The sequence below is a fragment of the Pteropus alecto genome, unplaced genomic scaffold (genome assembly GCF_000325575.1).
Source record: "Pteropus alecto unplaced genomic scaffold, ASM32557v1 scaffold38, whole genome shotgun sequence".
NCBI classification, from domain to species: domain Eukaryota; kingdom Metazoa; phylum Chordata; class Mammalia; order Chiroptera; family Pteropodidae; genus Pteropus; species Pteropus alecto.
The window spans coordinates 159,522-180,182 of NW_006442512.1; the positions used below are offsets into that span (position 1 = coordinate 159,522).

The 20,661-nt window shown below is 49.9% G+C and overlaps 1 protein-coding gene across 2 annotated transcripts in view; it reads left to right on the forward strand.

The window, feature by feature from the left end:
- Positions 1–16,168, forward strand: part of PSTPIP1 (proline-serine-threonine phosphatase interacting protein 1) — a 37,903-nt gene extending 21,735 nt beyond the window's left edge. Inside the window, exons 4-15 of one of the 2 annotated variants that reach the window (XM_006922587.2) lie at positions 2,152–2,186; positions 2,405–2,511; positions 4,653–4,715; positions 5,346–5,444; positions 6,401–6,446; positions 7,280–7,359; positions 7,979–8,077; positions 9,194–9,290; positions 9,795–9,885; positions 14,379–14,434; positions 14,633–14,766; positions 15,871–16,168. In XM_006922587.2, coding sequence (XP_006922649.1) covers positions 2,152–2,186; positions 2,405–2,511; positions 4,653–4,715; positions 5,346–5,444; positions 6,401–6,446; positions 7,280–7,359; positions 7,979–8,077; positions 9,194–9,290; positions 9,795–9,885; positions 14,379–14,434; positions 14,633–14,766; positions 15,871–16,002 — 1,039 coding nt within the window. In that variant the 3' untranslated portion in view covers positions 16,003–16,168. The remainder of the gene's footprint in view (positions 1–2,151; positions 2,187–2,404; positions 2,512–4,652; positions 4,716–5,345; positions 5,445–6,400; positions 6,447–7,279; positions 7,360–7,978; positions 8,078–9,193; positions 9,291–9,794; positions 9,886–14,378; positions 14,435–14,632; positions 14,767–15,870) is intronic. The other variant, XM_006922588.2, reaches the window with a different exon arrangement.
- Positions 16,169–20,661: the final 4,493 nt, after the last annotated feature.

The window sequence follows — 20,661 nt, forward strand, 5'->3', positions numbered from 1 at the left end:
GCCTGGAATGCTTCCATGTTGTGGGCACTTGAGGGGGTGTATTTGGGGTCAGCACCTCTGAGAAAGGTGGCCTGGCCGTTCATTGTAGAGGCTGGCACTTCCTCCTACAGAGCCCATCCTCTGGTTGGGCAAGCCCCCGGCCTCCCCATGACCAAGCCTCTCAGATCCTGCAGGGGGCTTATTCTCAGCCAATTGGAGGGCAGGCAGAAGTTTGAGGGTGGGGGCAAACAGAGAAGACAAAAGTTGGCAGATAAGTGACCCCAGAAATAGTCCAGTGAGAGCAGTGAGTGGGACTCCGCTGCCTGAAGATGCAGCATTTCTACATCACCCCTGATCTTTGTGGGAAGAGTGAATGACGGCCTGGAATGCTTCCATGTTGTGGGCACTTGAGGGGCTGTATTTGGCCACCTTTCTCAGAGGTGCCGACCCCAAATACACCCCCTCAAGTGCCCACAACATGGAAGCATTCCAGGCTGTCATTCACTCTTCCCACAAAGAGTAGCCAGAAACCTCACTCAGGCCTGGAGGCTCAGCCACATATAGTAAAAGGAGGTTATTCCCACCTGCAATAGAGAATTCACAAATAAGACTCTGTCCCCAAACTAGAGAGATCCACTTTCAATCCCCATCAGCCCTTTCAATACATTTTAAAGACAGCATTAGGTAGGTGGAGGGGGCGTATTGATATTCCTTAAACCACACATCCAGCCCTGCAGAAAGCTTACCTTGACTCTCCCTTCGAAACTTTGCTCTGGCTGTTGCCCCCATTTGTCCCCTGCCCAGTGCTACCCACACTTCAAGGTGTGGCTAAAACACCACCTCCCCCAGAAAGCTGTCACTGCCTCCCCTCTTGCTCATCCTGCCCCAGGTAGAATGCTGGGGTACCACATGCTCCCAGAAGCTGCACAGGGCAGGAGTTTGGGAAATTAAGGGGTTTTGAGGTGGGCAGAGCTGGAGCCAACTTCCTGTGAACCCCTCTGCAGTTACATGGAGCAAGAACAGGCCCCCAAGGGGCATGGATTTAAACTCTTATACTCTCACATCCCTGCCTCATCCCCAGGGAAGCGAGAGGAGCCACTCCTGTCGGCTGGGAGACAGCAGCCTCCTGGCCAGCGGGTGGGCAGCAGGTAGGGAGGCCAAAGCAGGGAACTGAGGTGGTACATGGCATGTGGTAGGGAGAGTACAGAAGGAGATACTTACACTGGAAATATAGACTATGTTTGAGCACAGAATTCCAGGCTGAGCATCCTGAGAGTCAAGTCAAAAAGGGCAACAGAATGAGTTACACAAGCACACCAGTGACTGATAGCAGAGAGTAGAGAGACCTGCTTGGGGTCCCTGTCCTTGACATACAATGGAGACACATAAGGATAGACTTCAGGGAGATGTTGGTGACAGTTCCTCTGAATGGCATAGGGGGAAAACCCGGGAATGAGTTTGTTGCTCTGGCCTATAAGCCTGGGGGTAATAAGGAGAACCAGGCATTGTCCCTGTTCAGTGGGCCTACAGTTCAGTGAGGTGACAGATAATCAAAACATCAGTCCAAGGTGACAACAGGAACAAGTGTTCAGAAGGGACGGAAGAAGCTAGGCAAAGAAGCTGCATAGGGAATTATCATGTGCAAAGGCCCTGAGGCAAGAAGGAACAACACATATGGAAGGAGCCAGCGGGTACCCAGGTGACGTGGGGCACGGGACAGAGAAAATGGGTAACAGGTGGAAAGCTGGAGGGATGGAGATGACAAGGCAGTGGCTAGGGTGGTGGCAGTGAGAGGTGGGCAGTTAGGACATCTAGAAGGTAGTGCAGGAGGAGGAAGAGGGTGGAGCCAAAGTCATTCTGCATTCTGTTGTGTATAACCAGGTAGATGGTGGTGCCTTTGCTGAGAGGGGAGCCCTGCAGGAGGAGCAGGTTTGTGGGGTGTTGAGTCCAGTTTTATATACTCAGAGTCTGAGGTATCCGTGAGATGTTAGATCCAAAAGGAGGTGAGGACCAGGCAGCGGATGCACGCGCGTGCGTGTGTGTGCGCATGCGCGCGTGCGCACGCACGTGCGACATAGGCCCGCCTGCCAAAATGTAAGTCCCTGGGGCCAACTGAGACTCCAGGTTCTGCTGTCCTCCCCTCCTGCTGACCCTAGCCTCTCTGTTTTGTAGCTCCCTGAGGGCCTCCTTTGACTCCCTGAAGCACCGTAAGTCCCGACTCTCCCTCACTCCGGGCTGCAAGGTGACAGGAACTTCTGGGAACATAAACAGAGGTGGATGGATTCTGGCCAAGAGAGGAGCTCAGGCCTGCAGGACTGGAAGAGGATTTGGGGCAATAGACACTAGCCTGGGTGGGGTGAGTGTGTGGATGGCTGAAGCCCATCAGGTCTGATGTAAGAGACTGATGCCCATACTCCGCCCCCAGAAATGGAGGACGTGGGCAGCTCCCACATCCAGTTGGCCCTGACTCTGCGTGAAGAGCTGCGCAGCCTCGAGGAATTCCGAGAGAGGCAGAAGGAACAGAGGAAGAAGGTAAAGCGAATGCTAGGGAGCACCCCCATCACCAAGACCCTAAGTGGGAAGTGGCCTCCATTGCTATGGAGGTGGTGGGAGATGGATCCTCCGGACAGAGCCAATAGAGGGTGGGGAGCAGCACCCAAGCTTGGGGGTGAGGGAAGGGCTCAGCTCTTGGGAGCCCTCCTAAGCCATCTCACGCCAGGAAGAGGGGAAGACATGGGTCTTGTTGACCATCCTACAGAAGTAGACTGCAGAGGGCAGTGACAGCCTGGGGGTACTTCCAAAGGAAGCAACCTCAGTTGGGGAGTCACTAGAAACTGGTCCTGAGACCAAGTATATGGGCTGTTTGTCCGGAGAAAGGCAGGCCAGAGCCAGTGACTGTAGCCACTCTGCAGGGCTGCCTGAGGTTAGGGGACAGAGCCTGCCGGGAGTGAGAAGGGTGTCAGGCTTACCTCAGCATCCAAAGATACTTCTCACCCATGCATAGGCTATCCCTAGATGGAGGGACTACGTGGAAAAGAAGTGAGGTTCCTATCATGGGAGGTATGCAAGCAGAGATTGGAGGCTACTTGTCAAAGAAGCTGCAGTGGTGGGCTGGGAAGTGGGCTTGGTGACCTCTGTGTCCCAGGGTCCCCTCCTAAGCCGACACTCTGATGGGCTGAGCATGTGGCCCACTGGGAGGACAGATGGGCATACATGCTTAGCCTGTCAGGGTCTTAGTGATGAGGATATACCCTGACCAGGGAGGAAGAGGCCAGCACACAGAAATACTTCTTGCTTGGAGAAAGATTATTATAAACTATCTTAAGAATCAAAAATGGAAGAGTCCACACAACTGAGCTGTGAAGGAGAAGAAGGTGCCAGCTCATGGCTGGGGCCAGGTTGTTCCTGGTTGTCCTGGTCAAGCTGCATCCCTTCTCTGTGCCTCAGCTTCCCTCTTGCAGGATGGGACACATATCCACTTCCCAAGTTTTGGGTGATCCAGCCCAGAAGCAGTGGCCCCTCAGTCTTCAGACATGGCACCAGCTCCATTTAGTGGCTCTGACCACAGAAACTCAGCTGTCTGCCTATCTGGTCAGCCAGGGTCTTGGACTTTCTGAATTCTAAATTAAGGTTCCTGAGCAGAAAGTAGGTCCCCAGAGCCAGCCCCAGAAGCCTGCCCAGCCTTGAGGTGCTGGAGCAGGTGATCTCTCTGAGCAAGGACTTGCCACGATGTCTGCAAAAGTTGTTTGGGACAGAGCAACACCTTCCCCAGGTCAGCCAGCAGCCCCACAAGCAGGCTATGATATAGTGTGCAAGGAAGCTTGCCTGAGCATGTCTATGCAAGTCTGTGTGTGTAGAACATGGGCACACATGCGTGCATGCCTATGAGCATGTGCATGTGTCTCAGTGTTTTATGTGTGACCAGGTGGCTTGCCTAGCACAAGCCCCACTGTGACCCCAGGCACAAACTGACTCCAGCCCCAACATGAGATTTTTATTTCCAATTCTTCTCATAGCTCATTCTCAATCTCTGTCCAGGCTGAGTTTCATCCTTTCTATCTGAATAAGGAGCCTGGGAGGTGAGGTGAGGGTGCAATGGCCCATGTGTTCATGTGTGGCCATGACTAAGTTAAGTGTATGTGTGTTCACCTGTGCAAATAGGCCCGTGGCTATGCAATGGGGGCCATCATGGGATTGTGCTTGTGTATACTTGTGCATAGTATGTAGGTGAAGCCTATGTGTGCAGGTGGGAGCAGTGAGTGTGAGAGCCTATTAGTGTGCACTTCTGCATGTGTCATGTGGAACTTTGTGTGCATGTGTGTGCCAAAGTGTATACATGGTGTGTGACAGCTTCACAGGTACAGAGGCTGTGAGTGAAGAACTGTGTGTGCACATGCACATAGGTTGGGTATTCTCCAGCTAGAGACCAAGTCCAAGTCTGCAGCCAATAAGAGGACACAATGGGCATACCCATGCCCTGGGCTTCTCTAGCTTTCTGTTCTGAGCAATAATTGTGAAAGAGCAGGCCGTGAGAGAGGGAGTGCCTTTTGTCACCACCCTCTTCAGAGCCAGGAGAGGATGCTGTGCCTCATCCCAGGGAAATCCCATCCACTTGGCCTAGGGGAGCATCCAGAGGCCACAGTCTCCCACTAAGAGCCCCATGTCCCCTGTAGTATGAGGCCGTCATGGACCGTGTCCAGAAAAGCAAGCTGTCACTCTACAAGAAGGCCATGGAGGTGAGTGCAAGGCTCTTGGGTCTCGAGGGTAGTGGACCCCAGGAAACCTGGGATGGGCCCCTGGGACAGGGCTTGTTCAGATCTTCATCTAGCAACACATGCAGCAGCCTCTCAGGTGATCAGGGCTGCACTGGATGCCAAAGCCCCACATGGATAGGCCCGTGGGCAGGCGGTCAGTCCCAGACAGTGGCCCACAGGGTGATCCATGCTGTCAGCTGAGGAATTGAAGGGTAGTGGGAGAAGGGGCCCCTGAGCTGTGTCCCCTAGGACACAGGGTGAGGAGAAAAAAAGCTTCCACAAGAGTGGACAATATGTGCAGAGGCTAGCATCATGAAGATACATGGTATTTTCAGAGACTTGAAGCTGGGGAAACTGAGACCCAGGGTCTCACACCTTTGATGCAACCACACGTTTGGAGAGGCTGGGGCCGTGGGCAGGGCTATACCATCCCCAGCGGGAAGAGGCCCGGGAACAAAACCCTCTTCTTCCTCCCCATTCGAGACCTCCAAATCTCTGTCCCTGGTGAGGAGGCCCCCACTCCACCCACAGCTCCCAACAGGGAGAAGGGAGGCCAGGCTCAAGGAGTCATGTTCCTCCGCACCCCCAAGTCACGTTCCTCCACACCCCCAGTCCAAGAAGACATATGAGCAGAAGTGTCGGGACGCAGACGATGCTGAGCAGGCCTTCGAGCGCGTTAGTGCCAATGGCCAACAGAAGCAGGTGGAGAAGGTGCGTAGGGCCACTGAGGCCATATGCTGTCACCCAGTGCTGCCACCCAGTGCTGGGGCAGGGCGGGGGAGGCAGGAGAAGGGTCCTGCAGACACCCCCAAGAAAGGTGTGCATCTGGGACATGCTAGCTGCTCACCGCTCTCTGAACCTCATCTTCCAATCTGTGAAATGGGTTTCCTAGAACCTCAGGGCATGGACAGACAGGGTCAGCTTTACCCCTTTTGCCATCTCCAGGCTGCACCCAAGGACCCATTCCTCAAAGCAGGCCCACTGTGGCCCACCCAGGCCCCGAGCTCACAGGGCAATGAGAGCAGATGCTAACCCTCACACAACCCTTGGAGAAGGGCTCATAAACCTATGTCACAGAGAAGAAACTGAGGCCCAGTGATGGTGAGTGACTTGTCTAAGGTCTCAGAGCCAAGAAGCAACAGAGAAAGGATCCAAACCCAGGTGGTCTAGAGACCAAGCTTTTGACTACTCTGGACTCTATGCCACCAGGGCCCAAGAGCATATTTTACCCATTGCACACGCCCAGAGAGGGCGGCGGCCTGGGGATGAATTGAGGACAGCAAGTTGAGAGGGCAGAGCCCAAGTCCTGAGGCCAGTGGGTTCAGAACCAGCCACATGAAGCCTCAGGGCCTGGTCCCTGGTCTGTATTCCTCCCTCTAGGTCTTGACATCTAGTTTTCATGTGTATTTACATAGGATGCAGGTTTCTGTTTTTATTCTTTTTTTTTTTTTTTAATTGGAAACTTTTTTATTATGGTCCATCGTGAGGTGAGGCTGGAGTAAATGATGGAACTTGCTCACAGTTGACTCTTGAGTATCCTCCTTGGTGGCCAGGGAGAAGTGTGACAGAGGCACTTCAGAATCACCCAGGGAGGCTGGGGGCCCAGAGCTGGGGCCAGGTGGCCTCTGGGGCAGGGGCTCAGCACCGCTTTCCCTTTGTCTCTTCAGAGCCAGAACAAAGCTAAGCAGTGCAAAGAATCGGCCTTGGAGGCAGGTACGTGGCCTGCCTGCCTCCTCAGATCTGGATGGTGGCCTGGACATCTATCCTGGGGACATACACACTCATACCTGACTATACAGTCTCATAAGCTTGTCATTCTCACTTCCATACTTATGCAAGTAAAAACATTCATGTTCTCTCATTCTCTCTCTCTCTCTCTCTCTCTCTCTCTCTCTCTCTCTCTCTCTCTCTCTCATACACACACACACACACACACACCACACACACACACACACCCACCCCTGGGCCTGTCTCCTCTATCCTTCACTCAATGCCAGAACTCCCAACATCCCTTGTTTCTGCTGGCATATTTCTAGGACAGAGAACTCACCCTACCCCTCTCCTGGGAAGGCTCTCCCTTCTGCTATGCCTTTCCCCGGACTCAGCTGCTCCCATGGCTGGGGGACAGGTGAACTCCAGAGTTCTAGGGACAGAGGTCATGGTCAAACCTGCTGGGTTCCCAGCCCAACAGTTACACTCTCCTCCACCCTTTCTTCAGAGCTGCCTTCCCCAAGCCTGTTTCCCATCTGGAAAATAAGAGGGTGGGATTCAGGAACGATGAGAGGCCTGGACTCTGATTTTAGGTGTATGGTCTCTACTTCAGCCTTGGGCAGCTCAGAGCACAGTGGGGAGCTAAGATTTACCCCAAAAGGAGTAGTGCCAGAATGGATGGCCCTGACAAGTGTCCAGATGTGGTACCAGAAACCAGGGCAGGTCTTTCTGGGAAAGAAGGCACTCTGGTCAGGGGTATTGCAGGAGCAAAGTGGTGGGTGGTGGAGGAAGGTATCCAGGCCACCAGCCTCCCTGAGGTCCACTTGTGCTTCCAGAGCGGGTGTACAGGCAGAACATAGAGCAGCTAGAGAAGGTGCGGGGTGAATGGGAACAGGAGCACCGGACTACCTGTGAGGTGAGTGACCCTAGGCTTCAGTTTCCCCAGCTGCAAAGTGGGAAATACATCCATCCCTACTCCAGGCACTTCATGGAGAAACATGAGGCAATGGGGTGGGGGAAAGGCCTCATTCCTTCATTCATTCACTCATGCACTGACTCTCTAGGCCCCATGCTGGGCCCCTGCTCCCAGGGAGCTTACCACCTGACTTTGTGCTCTGGGTCCCTTTGTTTCAAGCAGGCATCCTTCATCCCTTTTTTGCTAAAGTCAAAACTGAGGTTCAGACAAAAGCCATAGCTTCCCTAGGCCTTGCTGATGAGCAGGACCTGGGAGACAGGGCTCAGGTATCCAGGTCCTATGTTCCTCTCACAACATCCTCCCAGGGCCTTTCCAGTGTGTGGTGGGGCCTGGAAGGAGGGTAAGGGCAAGAACCCCATAGGCAGCTCAACCTCCCTTCTAGAAGCCTCAAATGCTAGCAGAGGTGGGGATGGGGACCCCCAGAAAGAGACCCTTTAGACTTAGCTTTCAGCAGTCAGGGGTCTGGCTTGCCAGCTCCAGCTGAGCTGTGAGTGAGGCCCAGCCTGGCCTAGCCCTGTAGTAACTTATACATTTCTCACCCCCACCCCCACACACCCAGGCCTTCCAGCTGCAAGAGTTTGACAGGCTGACCATCCTCCGCAATGCCCTGTGGGTACACTGCAACCAGCTCTCCATGCAATGCGTCAAGGATGATGAGGTAGGGGCCAAGGGCAGGAAGGGATAGGGAGTGAGCTGGCTGGAGGAGGGACATGAAGAGAGGGCAACTTCTAGGTAACAGCATGCCCAGGTCCATCTGAGCCTGTCAACAAATACCTCAGGCCTCAGCTTCTGTCCCCAAGGCCCCAAGGACAGGGAGCTCAGTACCACACAGGGCCACAGCCTCTCTGCCCGGAAGACTATGCTTCTGTGGTTACTCTGGCATCTTCCTTCTTTGCTTAACCCTATTCCAGGGTCTTAGCTCTGCTCTCAGAGTACATGCTCCCTATGCCAGAGTCAGAAAGGAAGCTGGACGTAGCCCCTCCAAGATATGCAGAGAGGCTGGAAGACCCTGGGCTGCTCTGCTCCAGGCCTGGCATTTGCAAGAGCTATGGTTTAGTCCTTCCTCTGTTCCCCAGACATCTCTGGGGTGTCCTGGTTCCCTTACTGAGCTCTATATGCTGGGTAATTGGGGTGGATCCTACCCAACAGAGAGGGGCCACCACCTCCCCACTGCGGTCTCTGACCCCTTTAATAAAGCCCCCAAACCATGAGCTCTCTCCTAAGGCAGCCCTGACTCCCCAAAGCTTGTTGCTGTTCCTTGCCTTACCCCTCTACCTGGAGGCTTTAGGATTTTGGGTTTCCCACCCTGTTCCACCAAACAACTTGAGCCCACCTGGTGGCCTCCTTGTGGCAGAGAAAGGAGAGTGGGCTCTGGATCCTGCCATACTGGAACCAAAGCCTGGCCACACTAAATTCTTGCTCTGTGACATTGGGCAAGTTACTTTCCATCTCTGAATTTTCCCATTTATAAAATGGGGAAAATAGAGTCTACTGCAGAGGACAAGAGTGAGTGAAGTCCCTTGCATGGGACCTTGTGCATACAAGGTGTTTAGGAACCAAGAGACACTGTCAGCCAGGGCTCTGAATCCTTAGGAAGTTATACCCCAAGAGCCCCTGAACACAGCCACTGAGCTGTGCATACAAGGCCTGTGAGGAGGCTGGTGGGGTGTGAACCCCTGGCCAGAGTTCAGACCCATAGAGGGGCAGGGCTTTGACAAGGGTGAGCATTGAGGAAAGGCCTGGCCTCTCAGCCTCTGCTCTTTCCTTCTCCTAGTTCTATGAGGAGGTGCGGGTGACACTGGAAGGTTGCAGTGTGGAATCCGACATCGACAGCTTCATCCAGTCCAGGAGCACGGGCACGGAGCCCCCAGGTGAGGCCCAGCCTGCAGGCGGCACAGCCTCTGGGTCCAGACCTATCCATCCCTAGGAGGCCTGGCCCTCGTTCTCTAAGCCTCAACTGCCAAGTCAAGGCTGGAGTGGCCCACAGATCCCTTCTAGGTGGAGGAGATGTGGCCAGACCCTAGGGAAGAACAATATGGTCCCCTGGCTGGTTTCCTGGCCTGCTCCCTCTTCTGAGGCAGATGAAGAGAGCTTGATAACACTGTAACACTCAGAAGGGCAAATGGAGGTGGAGGGCCTCCTCAGAGCCCCCATCCCAAGCTGTTTGGTCCCATTAAATTATAAGTCCACAGTGTCCAAAGTTGGATCTTGCATGGAAGTGAGAGAGGCCATCTCCCCAAGCATCAAGGTCAGAATGAGAAAGTAGGTCCCCAGTCTGGGTCTCTGGATGGGGACTAGTTGGGGTAATCAGGTGGCATAAGTCCTATTTTCCCTGTCCTCAGCCACTCTGGGCCTCACAAGCTTGCTCTCCACAGCTCCGGTGCCCTACCAAAACTACTACGATCGGGAGGTCGCCCTATCAACCAGTAGTCCTGGCATACAACCATCCTGTGGCATGATAAAAAGGTGAGACCCCACTAGGACACAGAGGTGGGGTGGGGTGGAAGGGCAGCAAGCAGGTCTAGCCTCACCTCCTGCAACTGGCTGTTCCACATATATTTATTAAGCACTTATTGTGTTCTTGGTGCCATGTTCGGGTGCTGAGCACTCTTTGGGGACAACACACGCTCAACCTGGCCTCATGACATCATCAGCCCAAGAGGATTCAGGCATTAAACAAATTATCATACCCCACTTATTCACTAGAGAATGCTCAAAACTCCTGGGTGGCCCTAATCCAGCCCTAGGCTGGATTACTTGTCTCTTGAGCCCTGCTGCTATCCTGAGTTGGTGCCCTGGACTGTCAGGCTGCAGTGGTGACACTCCCTCTGGTGCAGGATGAGGGCATAGGATCAGGCCCTACAGCCAGTACTCCTAGAGAATTCTCCATGCTTTTCAGGAGTCCTTCTTTGGCCTAGCTGTGGTTGGGTCTTAGTGCCACGCCTCAGTGCATCACTTGCACAATCACTCACTTTCTCTAGGTCCTGGGCCCATGAGTGTTGGGGTCAGACTCAGAACCAAAGAACCCTCCTGCTTTAGGCATTGGGTGACAATGGTGACTGCTCATTAGGGGTGCCTTAGCCTGCTCAGGGAGCTCCCTGCTCCAGCAGCCAGGTCCTGAAGGGGATCATATGCCCTGTCTCTGGGCATCAAGAAACACCCAGGGTTTCAAGTGATGCCTAAGCCCAATCCCCACCCTGAGGTCCCCCATGACCTCCTCTCTCCATCCAACCTTGTATAGAGGAGGTCCTGCCTTTGGGAAGTGGGCAAAAGGTGGGGGTCAATGAAGCTCCCAGCTCTCTGAGGACAGCTCATTTCTAAGACCTCAGAAGCCCCTAGAATCTCCCTACAGGACACCTCCAGGAAACAAAGGCTCATAAAAACCACTGCCACTCAGAGCAGGGAGCACAGCACACCCCTCTGAGAACCTTGAGAAAGCAATGACAGCAAGAGGAGGACGCTCACACTATCACAATGTTACCAAAATCCTGAGGGACTCAGGCCTCCCTGCACCCCTAGTGAGAACCTGGATCCCAGCACAGGTGGTCATTTAAACAACTGGATGAAAATCTCACCTGGGACAGTGTCAAGAAAGGACAGAAAAGAAACAAGACAAGGATGCCCACTCTCACACTGTCACTGAAGATAGCATTGGAATTCCTAGCCACAGCAATCAGAAAAGAAAAAGAAATAAAAGGCATCCAAATTGGAAAGGAAGAAGTAAAACTGTCATTTGCAGATGGCATGATACTATATAGAGTGGAACCTAAAGATTCCACCAAAAAACTACCAGAATTAATAAACAAATTCAGTAAAGTAGCAGGATGCAATATTAATTTTCAGAATTGGTTGCATTTTGTACACCAATAATGAACTATCAGAAGAAATTAAGAAAACGATCCCATACACAATTGTTATCAAGAAGAATAAAATACCTAGGAATAAATTTAACCAAGGAAGTAAAATATCTGTATTCAAAAAACTGTAAGACATTGAAGAAGATACAAATAAATGGAAAGATGTACCATGCTCATGGATAAAAAGAATTAACACCATTAAAATGTACATGCTACTCAATTTATAGCAATTTATAGATTCAATGCAATCCTTATCAAAACTCCAATGGCATTTTTCACAAAACTAGAAAAAATAATCCTAAAATTTATATGGGACCACAAAAGACCCCAAATAGCCAAAAGAATTTTGAGAAAGAAGAACAAAGTTGGAGGTATCAAGCTCCTTGATTTCAAACTATACTATAAGACTATAATAGTCAAAACAGCATGGTACTAGCATAAAATTAGACACATAGATCAATGGAACAGAATGGAGAGCCCAGAAATAAACCCACTCATATATGGCCAATTAGTCTATGACAAAGGAGACAAGAATATACTATGTGGTCTGTTCAAGAAATGGTGTTGGGGGAAAAAAAAGAAAGAAATTAGACCACTTTCTTAACACCATATACAAAAATAAATTCAAAATGGGTTAAAGACTTAAATGTAAGACCTGAAACTAAAACTAGAAGAAAACATAGGCAGTAAACTCTTTGATATTGATCTTAGCAATATTTTTTTTTGGATATGTCTCCTAGGGCAATGACAACAAAAACAAAAATAAACAAGTGGGACTACATCAAACTAAAACGTTTTTGCACATCAACAAAAAGAAAAGACAACCTATTGAATGGGAGAAGATATTCACTAATAATACATTGAATAAGGGGTTAATATCCAAAATATATAAAGGATTGATACTACTTAACACTGAAAAGACAAACAATCTAATTTTAGAAAGGGCAGAGGACCTGAAAAAACATTTTCCAAAGAGAATATACAGATAGTCAACAGACATATGAAAAGATACTCAGGAAATTGCAAATCAAAATCACAATGAGATATTACCTCACACCTGTCAAAATGGCTATTATCAATAAATCAACAAACAAGTGTTGGTGAGGATATGGAAAAAAGGGTACCCTTGTGCACTATTGGTAGGATTGTAAATGGGTACAACCACCATGGAAAACAATATGGAGGTTCCTCAAAAAATTAAAAAGAGAACTATCATATGACCCAGGAATTCTTCTTCTGGGTATTTATCCAAAGAAACTCAAAAACATTAATATGAAAAGATGCACGTACTTCTATGTTCATTGCAGCATTATTTACAATAGCCAAGTTATGGATGCAACCTTTGTGTCCATTGATAAATGAATGGAAAAGGAAGATGTGGTACACATATATAAATGGAATATTATTCAGCTGTAAAAAAGAATGAAATCTTGCCATTTGCAAGATGGACCTAGAGAGTATTATTCTAAATGAAATAAGTCAGAGAAAGATAAATACTGTATGATTTCACTTATATGTGGAAGCTAAACAACGAAATAAATGACCAGACAAAACAAAAAAACTCACAGATACAGAGAACAAATTAATGGTCACCTGATGGGAAGGGGGGTTGGAAGGGTCAGTGAAAAAGGTAAAGAGATTAAGAAGTACAAATTGTCAGTTATAAAAATAGTTGCGAGGATGTCAATTAGAGCATAGGTAATATAGTCAATATTATAACAACTATGTATGGTGGCAGATAGGTACTAGACTTATCACGGTGATCACTTCATAAGGCATGTAAATGTCTAATCCCTATGTTGTACACCTGAAACTAATATAGTAATGTATGTCAACAGTAATTGAAAAATAAATTTAAAAGGACAGAAAGGGGTACCCCATGAAAATGAAAGAAAAAGAGAGGTCCCATGAGATGAAGGAGATGGAGGGGGTGGGAAAAGTTGCTGTAAGGAACAGCCAGAATCCAGGTTAGGATGAGGAAGGGCTGGGGGCAATGTCTGGGAAGTGAGCGAAGGAAGGAATTGGAGTCACAGGTATAGACAACTCTGGGAAAACAGGGCAGTGAGGCAGGGCACACAAAGGCCTCAACAAGCTCTGCTCCTCCCAGCCACTGTCCAAGGGGCAGGAGTATTCCATAGGTGCTATACCTCCACAGCCTGTGTTAGCAGACGACCTTCTCATGTGTGCCAGGTGGGCCTGCATGTCCACTCCCAGGCCATAGCTCCACAAACACTGGGGGGCGGGGGGGGGCGGGGAGAAGGTTGGGGCTATACTGGATTCTCCTATCTGTAGGAATGGTCCCTCCCACCCCACAGGCCCAGCCCCTTGCAGGGAACTCAAGGCCCTTCAGTCCTTTTACAATCTTGTTTTCCACACCTTCTAAATTGGTCCAATCCATTCCCCAAACTCCTCTACCTGTCCAGTCCCTCCTCTGCACATTTGCACCCCTTCTCCATTCACTGGTGATGGCTTTTAAAGTCTGTTAAAGCTATCTTTCAAAACTTGACCCTGCCAGGCAGCCTTTCCAGAGGCAGGTAAGTACTATCAACCTCTACTTATGTAGCCCTTAGCACTGTCAGCTTTATGAGGGGCTCCCAGTGTCTGCCTCTTGCTTGTTCGGTTCTTTTCTTTTATTCAATGAACCTTCATAACTCCAGCTCAGTCAGGATCTAATCCAGGCACAGGGGAAGGAGTGAATTAGCTCAACACTGCCTCCTAGAACTCCCAGGAGTGGCTGGGCTGACCAGATCAGGGTGGGGCCACAGGGAGGCAGGCTGACTGGGCCCATGCAGATGGTGATCCCAGTGGGCATGAGTGGCCCAGCCTCTGAGAGGCAGCTCATTGCTGGTCAGAGGATGGTAAGAGGCTGAAACAGGGACCTGACAAGTGCTGAGAGGAGTTCTACAGTGTGAGAGACTAAAAGGGCACTGCTGGGAAGGAAAAGCCACTTGAACCACCCTTTGGGAGCCCTTGTGCCTGAGAGGCACCCCATAAATCACATGTGTACCTAGAGACTATGGGCGGCCCTAGCCCTGGAGTTCTGAGGGCTTCCCGCCACATCTCCACCCTGCAGAACCTAACGGCTTTCTTCTCTGTCCTCAGGTTCTCTGGGCTGCTGCATGGGAGTCCCAAGACCACACTCTTGACAGCTTCTGCAGGTAACTGAGTGTGATGTGGGGCCTGGAAACAATTGTGACCCTGGGGCGAGGGAGAGGACTTCCACATGCACAGACCAGCCCTCCAACAGTTGGGGGGATAGAGGCTAAACCAAGTCTAGGGATAGTTCACGAAGGCGGGGCCTCCAGGGAACAGTGTCCTATGAAAGGGGTGGGCTCCAGGCCTCACTCTGTTCTCAGCTTCCACAGACACTGTGACCCCTACCCCAAATCGGAATGAGTGTGTCTACACCACTGTCGCAGTGCAGGAGGCACCAGGACCCCCCAACCTGCCAGCCCAGGACTACAGGGCGCTCTATGACTACACAGCCCAGGTGAGGCTCTCACTCTCTTCTCCTCAGGAAGGCATAGGAATGCCCAAGTGTGTTTTCACATGTAGATACATGCACTGTGAGTGTGCTTGGGGTGTGTGCCCTTAGAAAAGCACTCAGCTCTTAGGACAGGCTCTGTGCATATATCTACTTAGCAAATTTTAATGAATGGGTACCAGGGCCTATCTGGTACCCATTCTGAATCTGTTCAGACACACACGATATCCAGGCAAATGTGGGCATTGTGTGTGCCTGTATGTATGGGGTATGTGTGTGCGTGTTCATGTGCATACATGCAGGCAAGCTGAGCTTGGCTACCTGCAGAAAATGGGCTGAGGGTCAGGCTCTGCACCCTTGGGTTAAGGCCCTGTTCTCCATGGCCATGGGTGCCAAGAACAACCCACAGCCAGAATAAGCTCCTCAGCTATGCCAGGTTTGGTTTTCTGTGGTCCACGGGGAGAAGATAGGTCAAACAGCCACAGGGCAGCTGTGCCAAGACCCCCAAAGAGTCCAATTTGCTCTCTGCTTTGAGGTGAGGGGTACAGAGCCAAACCCTAAACCTACCTGGATTGAAGCCAAGCACCCACTCAGGGCTGGGCAGGCCGCATGGCGGACTGCACTGATTCCCAAAGTCCAGTCCTTGGCAAGGAGGATAGCCCAGACAGATGATGTGCTTGTGATGGGCTAGCAGGGCTGAGGAAGCTCAGAGGAGCTGCCCTGCAGAGAGGAGGCTATGTGTGGAGAGCCTGTTATGAGAATGCCCTTGGGCTTGGGCATGCCTAGCACAAATGGCCCCTGACTTACTAAAGTCACTATTGTGTCTAGAGCAGGTTGGAGAAGAGACAGCAGGGAGCTGAAGCAGGGAAACCCAGGCTTATGGGAGGCCTACAATGACAAACCAGGGGGCAGGGAAACAGGAGGCCAAGTCCCATGGGGCACCCCACACCCTAACTGTTTCCAAGGGCTGCCCCAGCCAAGAGGCTTTGCCCTGCAGTGCCAGCCAACCTGGGAGACAAGCTTGAATTTACCACTTGGGGTGGGGGGATGCCTGACCAGATCCTCCCATCAGGACCCTCCAGCCTGATGAACCTTTATTCTGTTGCCAAGAATTCCGACGAGCTGGACATCTCTGCAGGGGACATCCTGGAGGTCATCCTGGAAGGGGAGGATGGCTGGTGGACAGTGGAACGGAATGGGCAGCGTGGCTTTGTCCCTGGATCCTACCTAGAGAAGCTCTGAGGAAGGGGCAGCAGCCCCCACCAGGACCTGCCCTGTCTGTGGGGCCAACAGTGCCTCCATCACTGCAGGGCTAGGGGCCCCAAGACCAACACAGCCCCTCTGCACAGGTGCTGGCTACTCCCTGAGCAGTATTTCCTGCAGGAAATAAACGAGTGCATTCTTTCTCCTTGGTCTGTAGGGGTCCCTTACTTTCTCCTGCCCCAGTCCAAATGTTCAATGCAGAGGAGGCAAAGGAGTGAAGGGAATAGTCTGGGAGAAGAGAGTTGCCCCTTTCCAGTGCCGTCACTGAGGCCCCACCAGGGTCTGGCTGGGGATGGAGAGGAGCCCCAGCCGTGGTCCCTGGGAACTTCCAGACTACCACGGAGACATATTCACACTCAGGCAAATGAGGGAAGACCACAAGGGTCAGGGAGGAGGGGGTGGGAGATACTGCTGAGGGTGTTAACTGTCCCTTGTAGACCATCTTTCTCTGGGACTGTTAATTTGCTTGCTCATTCACAAACCTTTGTGGCCCGCCCCCTACGACAGCAAGATAAGTAAAGCCTCAGTCCCTTGCTTTACTCAAGGAGCTCTTGACCTGGTGGAAGGAACCAAACAGCCCAGAAAGTTAATGACAGTACAGGAAATGTCTCAATGTGCAGAACAGTCACGAGGCTTCTGGAACAGGTAACCTAAGATAAGCCAAGGAAACGCTGAAGCTATTTCAGGAGAGAAAAAAGGGATCCTTTCTATTCCTGCCTGCCTCTGCTAGGCCCACAAGGGACAAGGAGATGGTTCATGTAACTGAGAAAGAAATGAGAGTCCTTACTGGAACTCCCCAGGATTTAGAACTAGAAGGGACTCTGGGAGAACTAATCTGACCTCTTCACGATGCCCTCCTCTGCCACTCTTGGGGACTGGGGACTGGGCACCCCAGTTAACTTCAACATCTCAAGGGGATCATGACACCCACAGAAGCCTTCAGTGGTTCTGTGGCTTCCCACTGGTCCTGGCTCTTCCTGGTCGGCCATCCACCTGGCAGTCACATAGAAGACTATACCACATGCCCTGGCAAATTTCTGATGGCACAGGGGCAAAAATGAGGTCTTTGACCAAGCTCTGCCCTAGGAAAAGGGCAAGGAGGGGGCTGGTAAAGGGGGCTGCTCCGTGTTTATAGCAGATGCCCATCTTTATGCCCTTGCCTTCATCACTTGAGCAAAAAAGTAGGTGTGATTAAGCAAACATGATACGGCTTTCTTCTTTCAAGTAGGGACAGTGCCTTTGAATTGTGGCGTCTCACCTTAGGTGTGTGGGCTCCTTGCAAGTCTACAAAGCATTCAGGCTGGGGCCAGGCAGAGGTGAAAAGGCATAAGGCAGCCCTATAATAACCCCAAGAAGGACTCTGAAGCTGTGGACCAGACCAGTCCTCTGCTAATGTCAATCAACATTGCTTCCACCAGAGGGTATGTGGCACATGGGTAAGAAAAGGCTTTGGGCCTCTGAAAAAAATCAGACTACGGAGGCTTGATCCTTCCTGACATGTCATTTTCCCCCGTAAAGCACATCCTACAAGAGAACTGACCAAACACACACACCTGTCCCTGACACAGCTGAGGTTTATACATAGGGATGTTTGTAGAGAAAAATGTAAACTGATGCTTGGTCTTACACTTCACCTAAAGAAACAGAAGTCAGTGAATAAAAAGGCCTAGCTATGAAAATGCTTGCTGGGGCCAGAAATGTTGCCCACACAGCCAGGTACAAAACTTCTCTGGCTGTCCCAGAAGTAATTCAAGCAAGGTATTGTGACTTCTTTGTGACTGGCACTGTCTTTGATAATGGGGGGCTGCTAATAAGGGGTGCCCTCAAAGAGCTCACTGACCCACCCCCCCAGAATGGGTACTAAGATGCTATAACCCCTCTGACACAAGGTAGGAAGTGAACAGGGCAAAAGTAGGAACAGGAGACCAGGTGCAGGCTGTCACACAGAGATGATGGTGGCATATCCAGAAAGTTGCAACTGGGCTGGAGAGCAACTGTGGAAGAATCAGGCAAGTAGATCGACAGGACTTGGGAACTTATGGAATGAGACAGAAGTGGGAAGAGTGGAAAGGAAGGAGATGAAGAGTGATTTCTGAGCTGAGCCTTGAGGATTGGCCAGTACCCCCAGGTGGAGTAAGAGGTAGAGGTGGGGTAGCAGCAAGTACAAAGCCTGAGCAAGGGCCCAGAAGAGGCTGGGCAGCCAAGTAGACTAACCACTGGGGTCAGATCATGTGTGTGCAACCAAGAGGGAAGAAATGAGGAGAAAGGTATCAGTGCTTTATTTATTCCTTGAAAATACCTTGTCATCTTGATTGAACATTCTGCTCAACTGCAAAGATTTTTTTAGAAACCTTTGGCCTAGATATTTATTATCTCTGACAGAGGCCGCAGTGTCTATGGGCCCCAGAGAGTGATGGGTAACGAGTATTAGATAACACAGCCTGCACTCCATTCAGGTAGCCAAAGAACAGAACTCTCGAAAGTAACTCTTGGGTCACAATTTATACCAGGAAGAAAAAGAAAACACACAAATGAATCTAAGTCAGATGCACTGCCTCTGCAGCTTTCTCCATTCTCTATGCACAAGGTCACAACCTTGTGTGCAGGGGAGATGGTACCAGTAAGGGGAGGGTGGCCTCTGTAACTAGGTGTATAAAATAACTGCAGCCCTCTTTCTGACAGAGAGCCGCACAAAGACAGGATGGAGCAGGGGGAAAGCATGGCCCCGGAAGTCAGTATATCAGGATCTAAATCCACCTCATACTTCTTTGGGTGGTCTTTGGGTGGTCACACTTTCTCTGCACCTCAGTTTCATTATCAGTAAAATGAGGGCAATAAGCCCCTGTGCAAACTGAAACTAGATTTAAGAGGTGGTTGCAAAACATTGTGAATATACTAAATGCCACTTAATTGTTCGCTTTAAATTGGTTAGTTTTGCGCAATGTGAATTTCACCTCAATAAAAAATAATTAAATTAAAAAAAATTTCTAAATGCCTGACAATATGTGCATGAAGGTATTTACTGCAGCGAGACTGGAATCCACCTGAATGTCTATCCATTGCATTGGTTAATCATGGTATCAACATAATCACGTGGCTAACAAAAAGGAATGAAAATTCCTACAGTCTGACACAGAAACAGTACCATACTATGTTGTGAAGAAAAAAAGTGAACCTTGCAGAATTCTTATAATAGTCAAAAGCAAAACCAAAAACCACCACAAGTCTCTTTTTCCATATGTAGAGAAAATACAGTTGACCTTTGAACAGGGGTGTTATAGGCGCCCACCCCCACCCCCACCACAGTTGAAAATCTACATATAACTTTTGACTTCCCCAAAACTTAACTATAGTCCCTCAGTATCCACAGGAGATTGGTTCTAGAACCCTTCATGGATACCAAAATCCGTGGATGCTCAAGTTAGTTATATAAGATGGCATAGAACAATGTACAGTCATGACAGCCTCCAGGTCTGCAGATTCTCAACCTCGGATCAAAAATACTGTCTTTAATCTGTGGTTAGTTGAATCTCAGAATGCAGAAACCAAGGATCTAGAAAGCCAACTGTGTGTGTGTGTGTGTGTGTGTGTGTGAACAATCTGCATGTAAGTGGACCTGAGCATTCCAAACCAGTATTGCTCAAGGGTCAACCGTAGTCTGGAAGGATATATACCACTTCCAAACTTGTTTACCTGTGGGTAACTTTTTCTTTATAGATATCTGTATAGTTATATTTTTAAAGCACCATTACTTTTGTTAAACAAAAAATTAGAACAATTTTTAAAAGGCAATAAGACAATCTCCAATGTGTTGATAAGCAAAGACATAGTAGCAATCAGCACAGCTAGTGACAGCGACAGACTCCTCAAACTGATTCCAAGGCTGAGGCACACTAGGTAAGGTACAAGATGGACCTAGGACATCTTAGGATAAGCATTATGGATGTGTTCAAAAAAACTGACAGGACAGGAGGCAACTTAAGAGGCTCCCACTGGCCCATTCTGAAACTATTTGAGAACCAAAACAAAAGAGGACAATAACGATTACAAACCATTGAAAAAAATGAGAATCCATCAGTCCATAAAGAATATAGAAACATAAAAATAAATCATTGGAGAAGGAAGGGAAGATAGACTGGTAAATGAGAAAAAAGTGTTTTACAATCATCACAGTAAAGATGGAATCTAAAACAGCAAACACCATAGTAAAGATTCAATCAGGCAGGAATGGGCAATATTTGCTAAATCTAGGGAGAAGTTTAGTGAGGAACAGAATAATATGGTCTTATAGTATGTCTCTAAAGATTCTTATGAGCTGGGAGAAAAAAGTAACTATTGCATGGTGATGGAACGTGACTAGGTGACTAGGTATGCCAGACCTCTCAATTTGTTGCCTCTTAGCCCCAAACTCACCCTTTCTTGCCACACCAAAGCCAGGACTCTGCAAAACTCCATTTCTCCTCTGCTACATAGCCAATGGGGCGGGTCTCTGAAGGGGACGGTTTATATGTTGGTCTAGCACGGGTCTCCGCAGCACTCTCCACAATGGTGGCTCTCTGTTCTTGCAGCTCAGTGGCGAGCACCTCCAGTGAGTTTATTCCGCTGCACAAGGCAGGCAGCGCATTCCACACCGCTCTT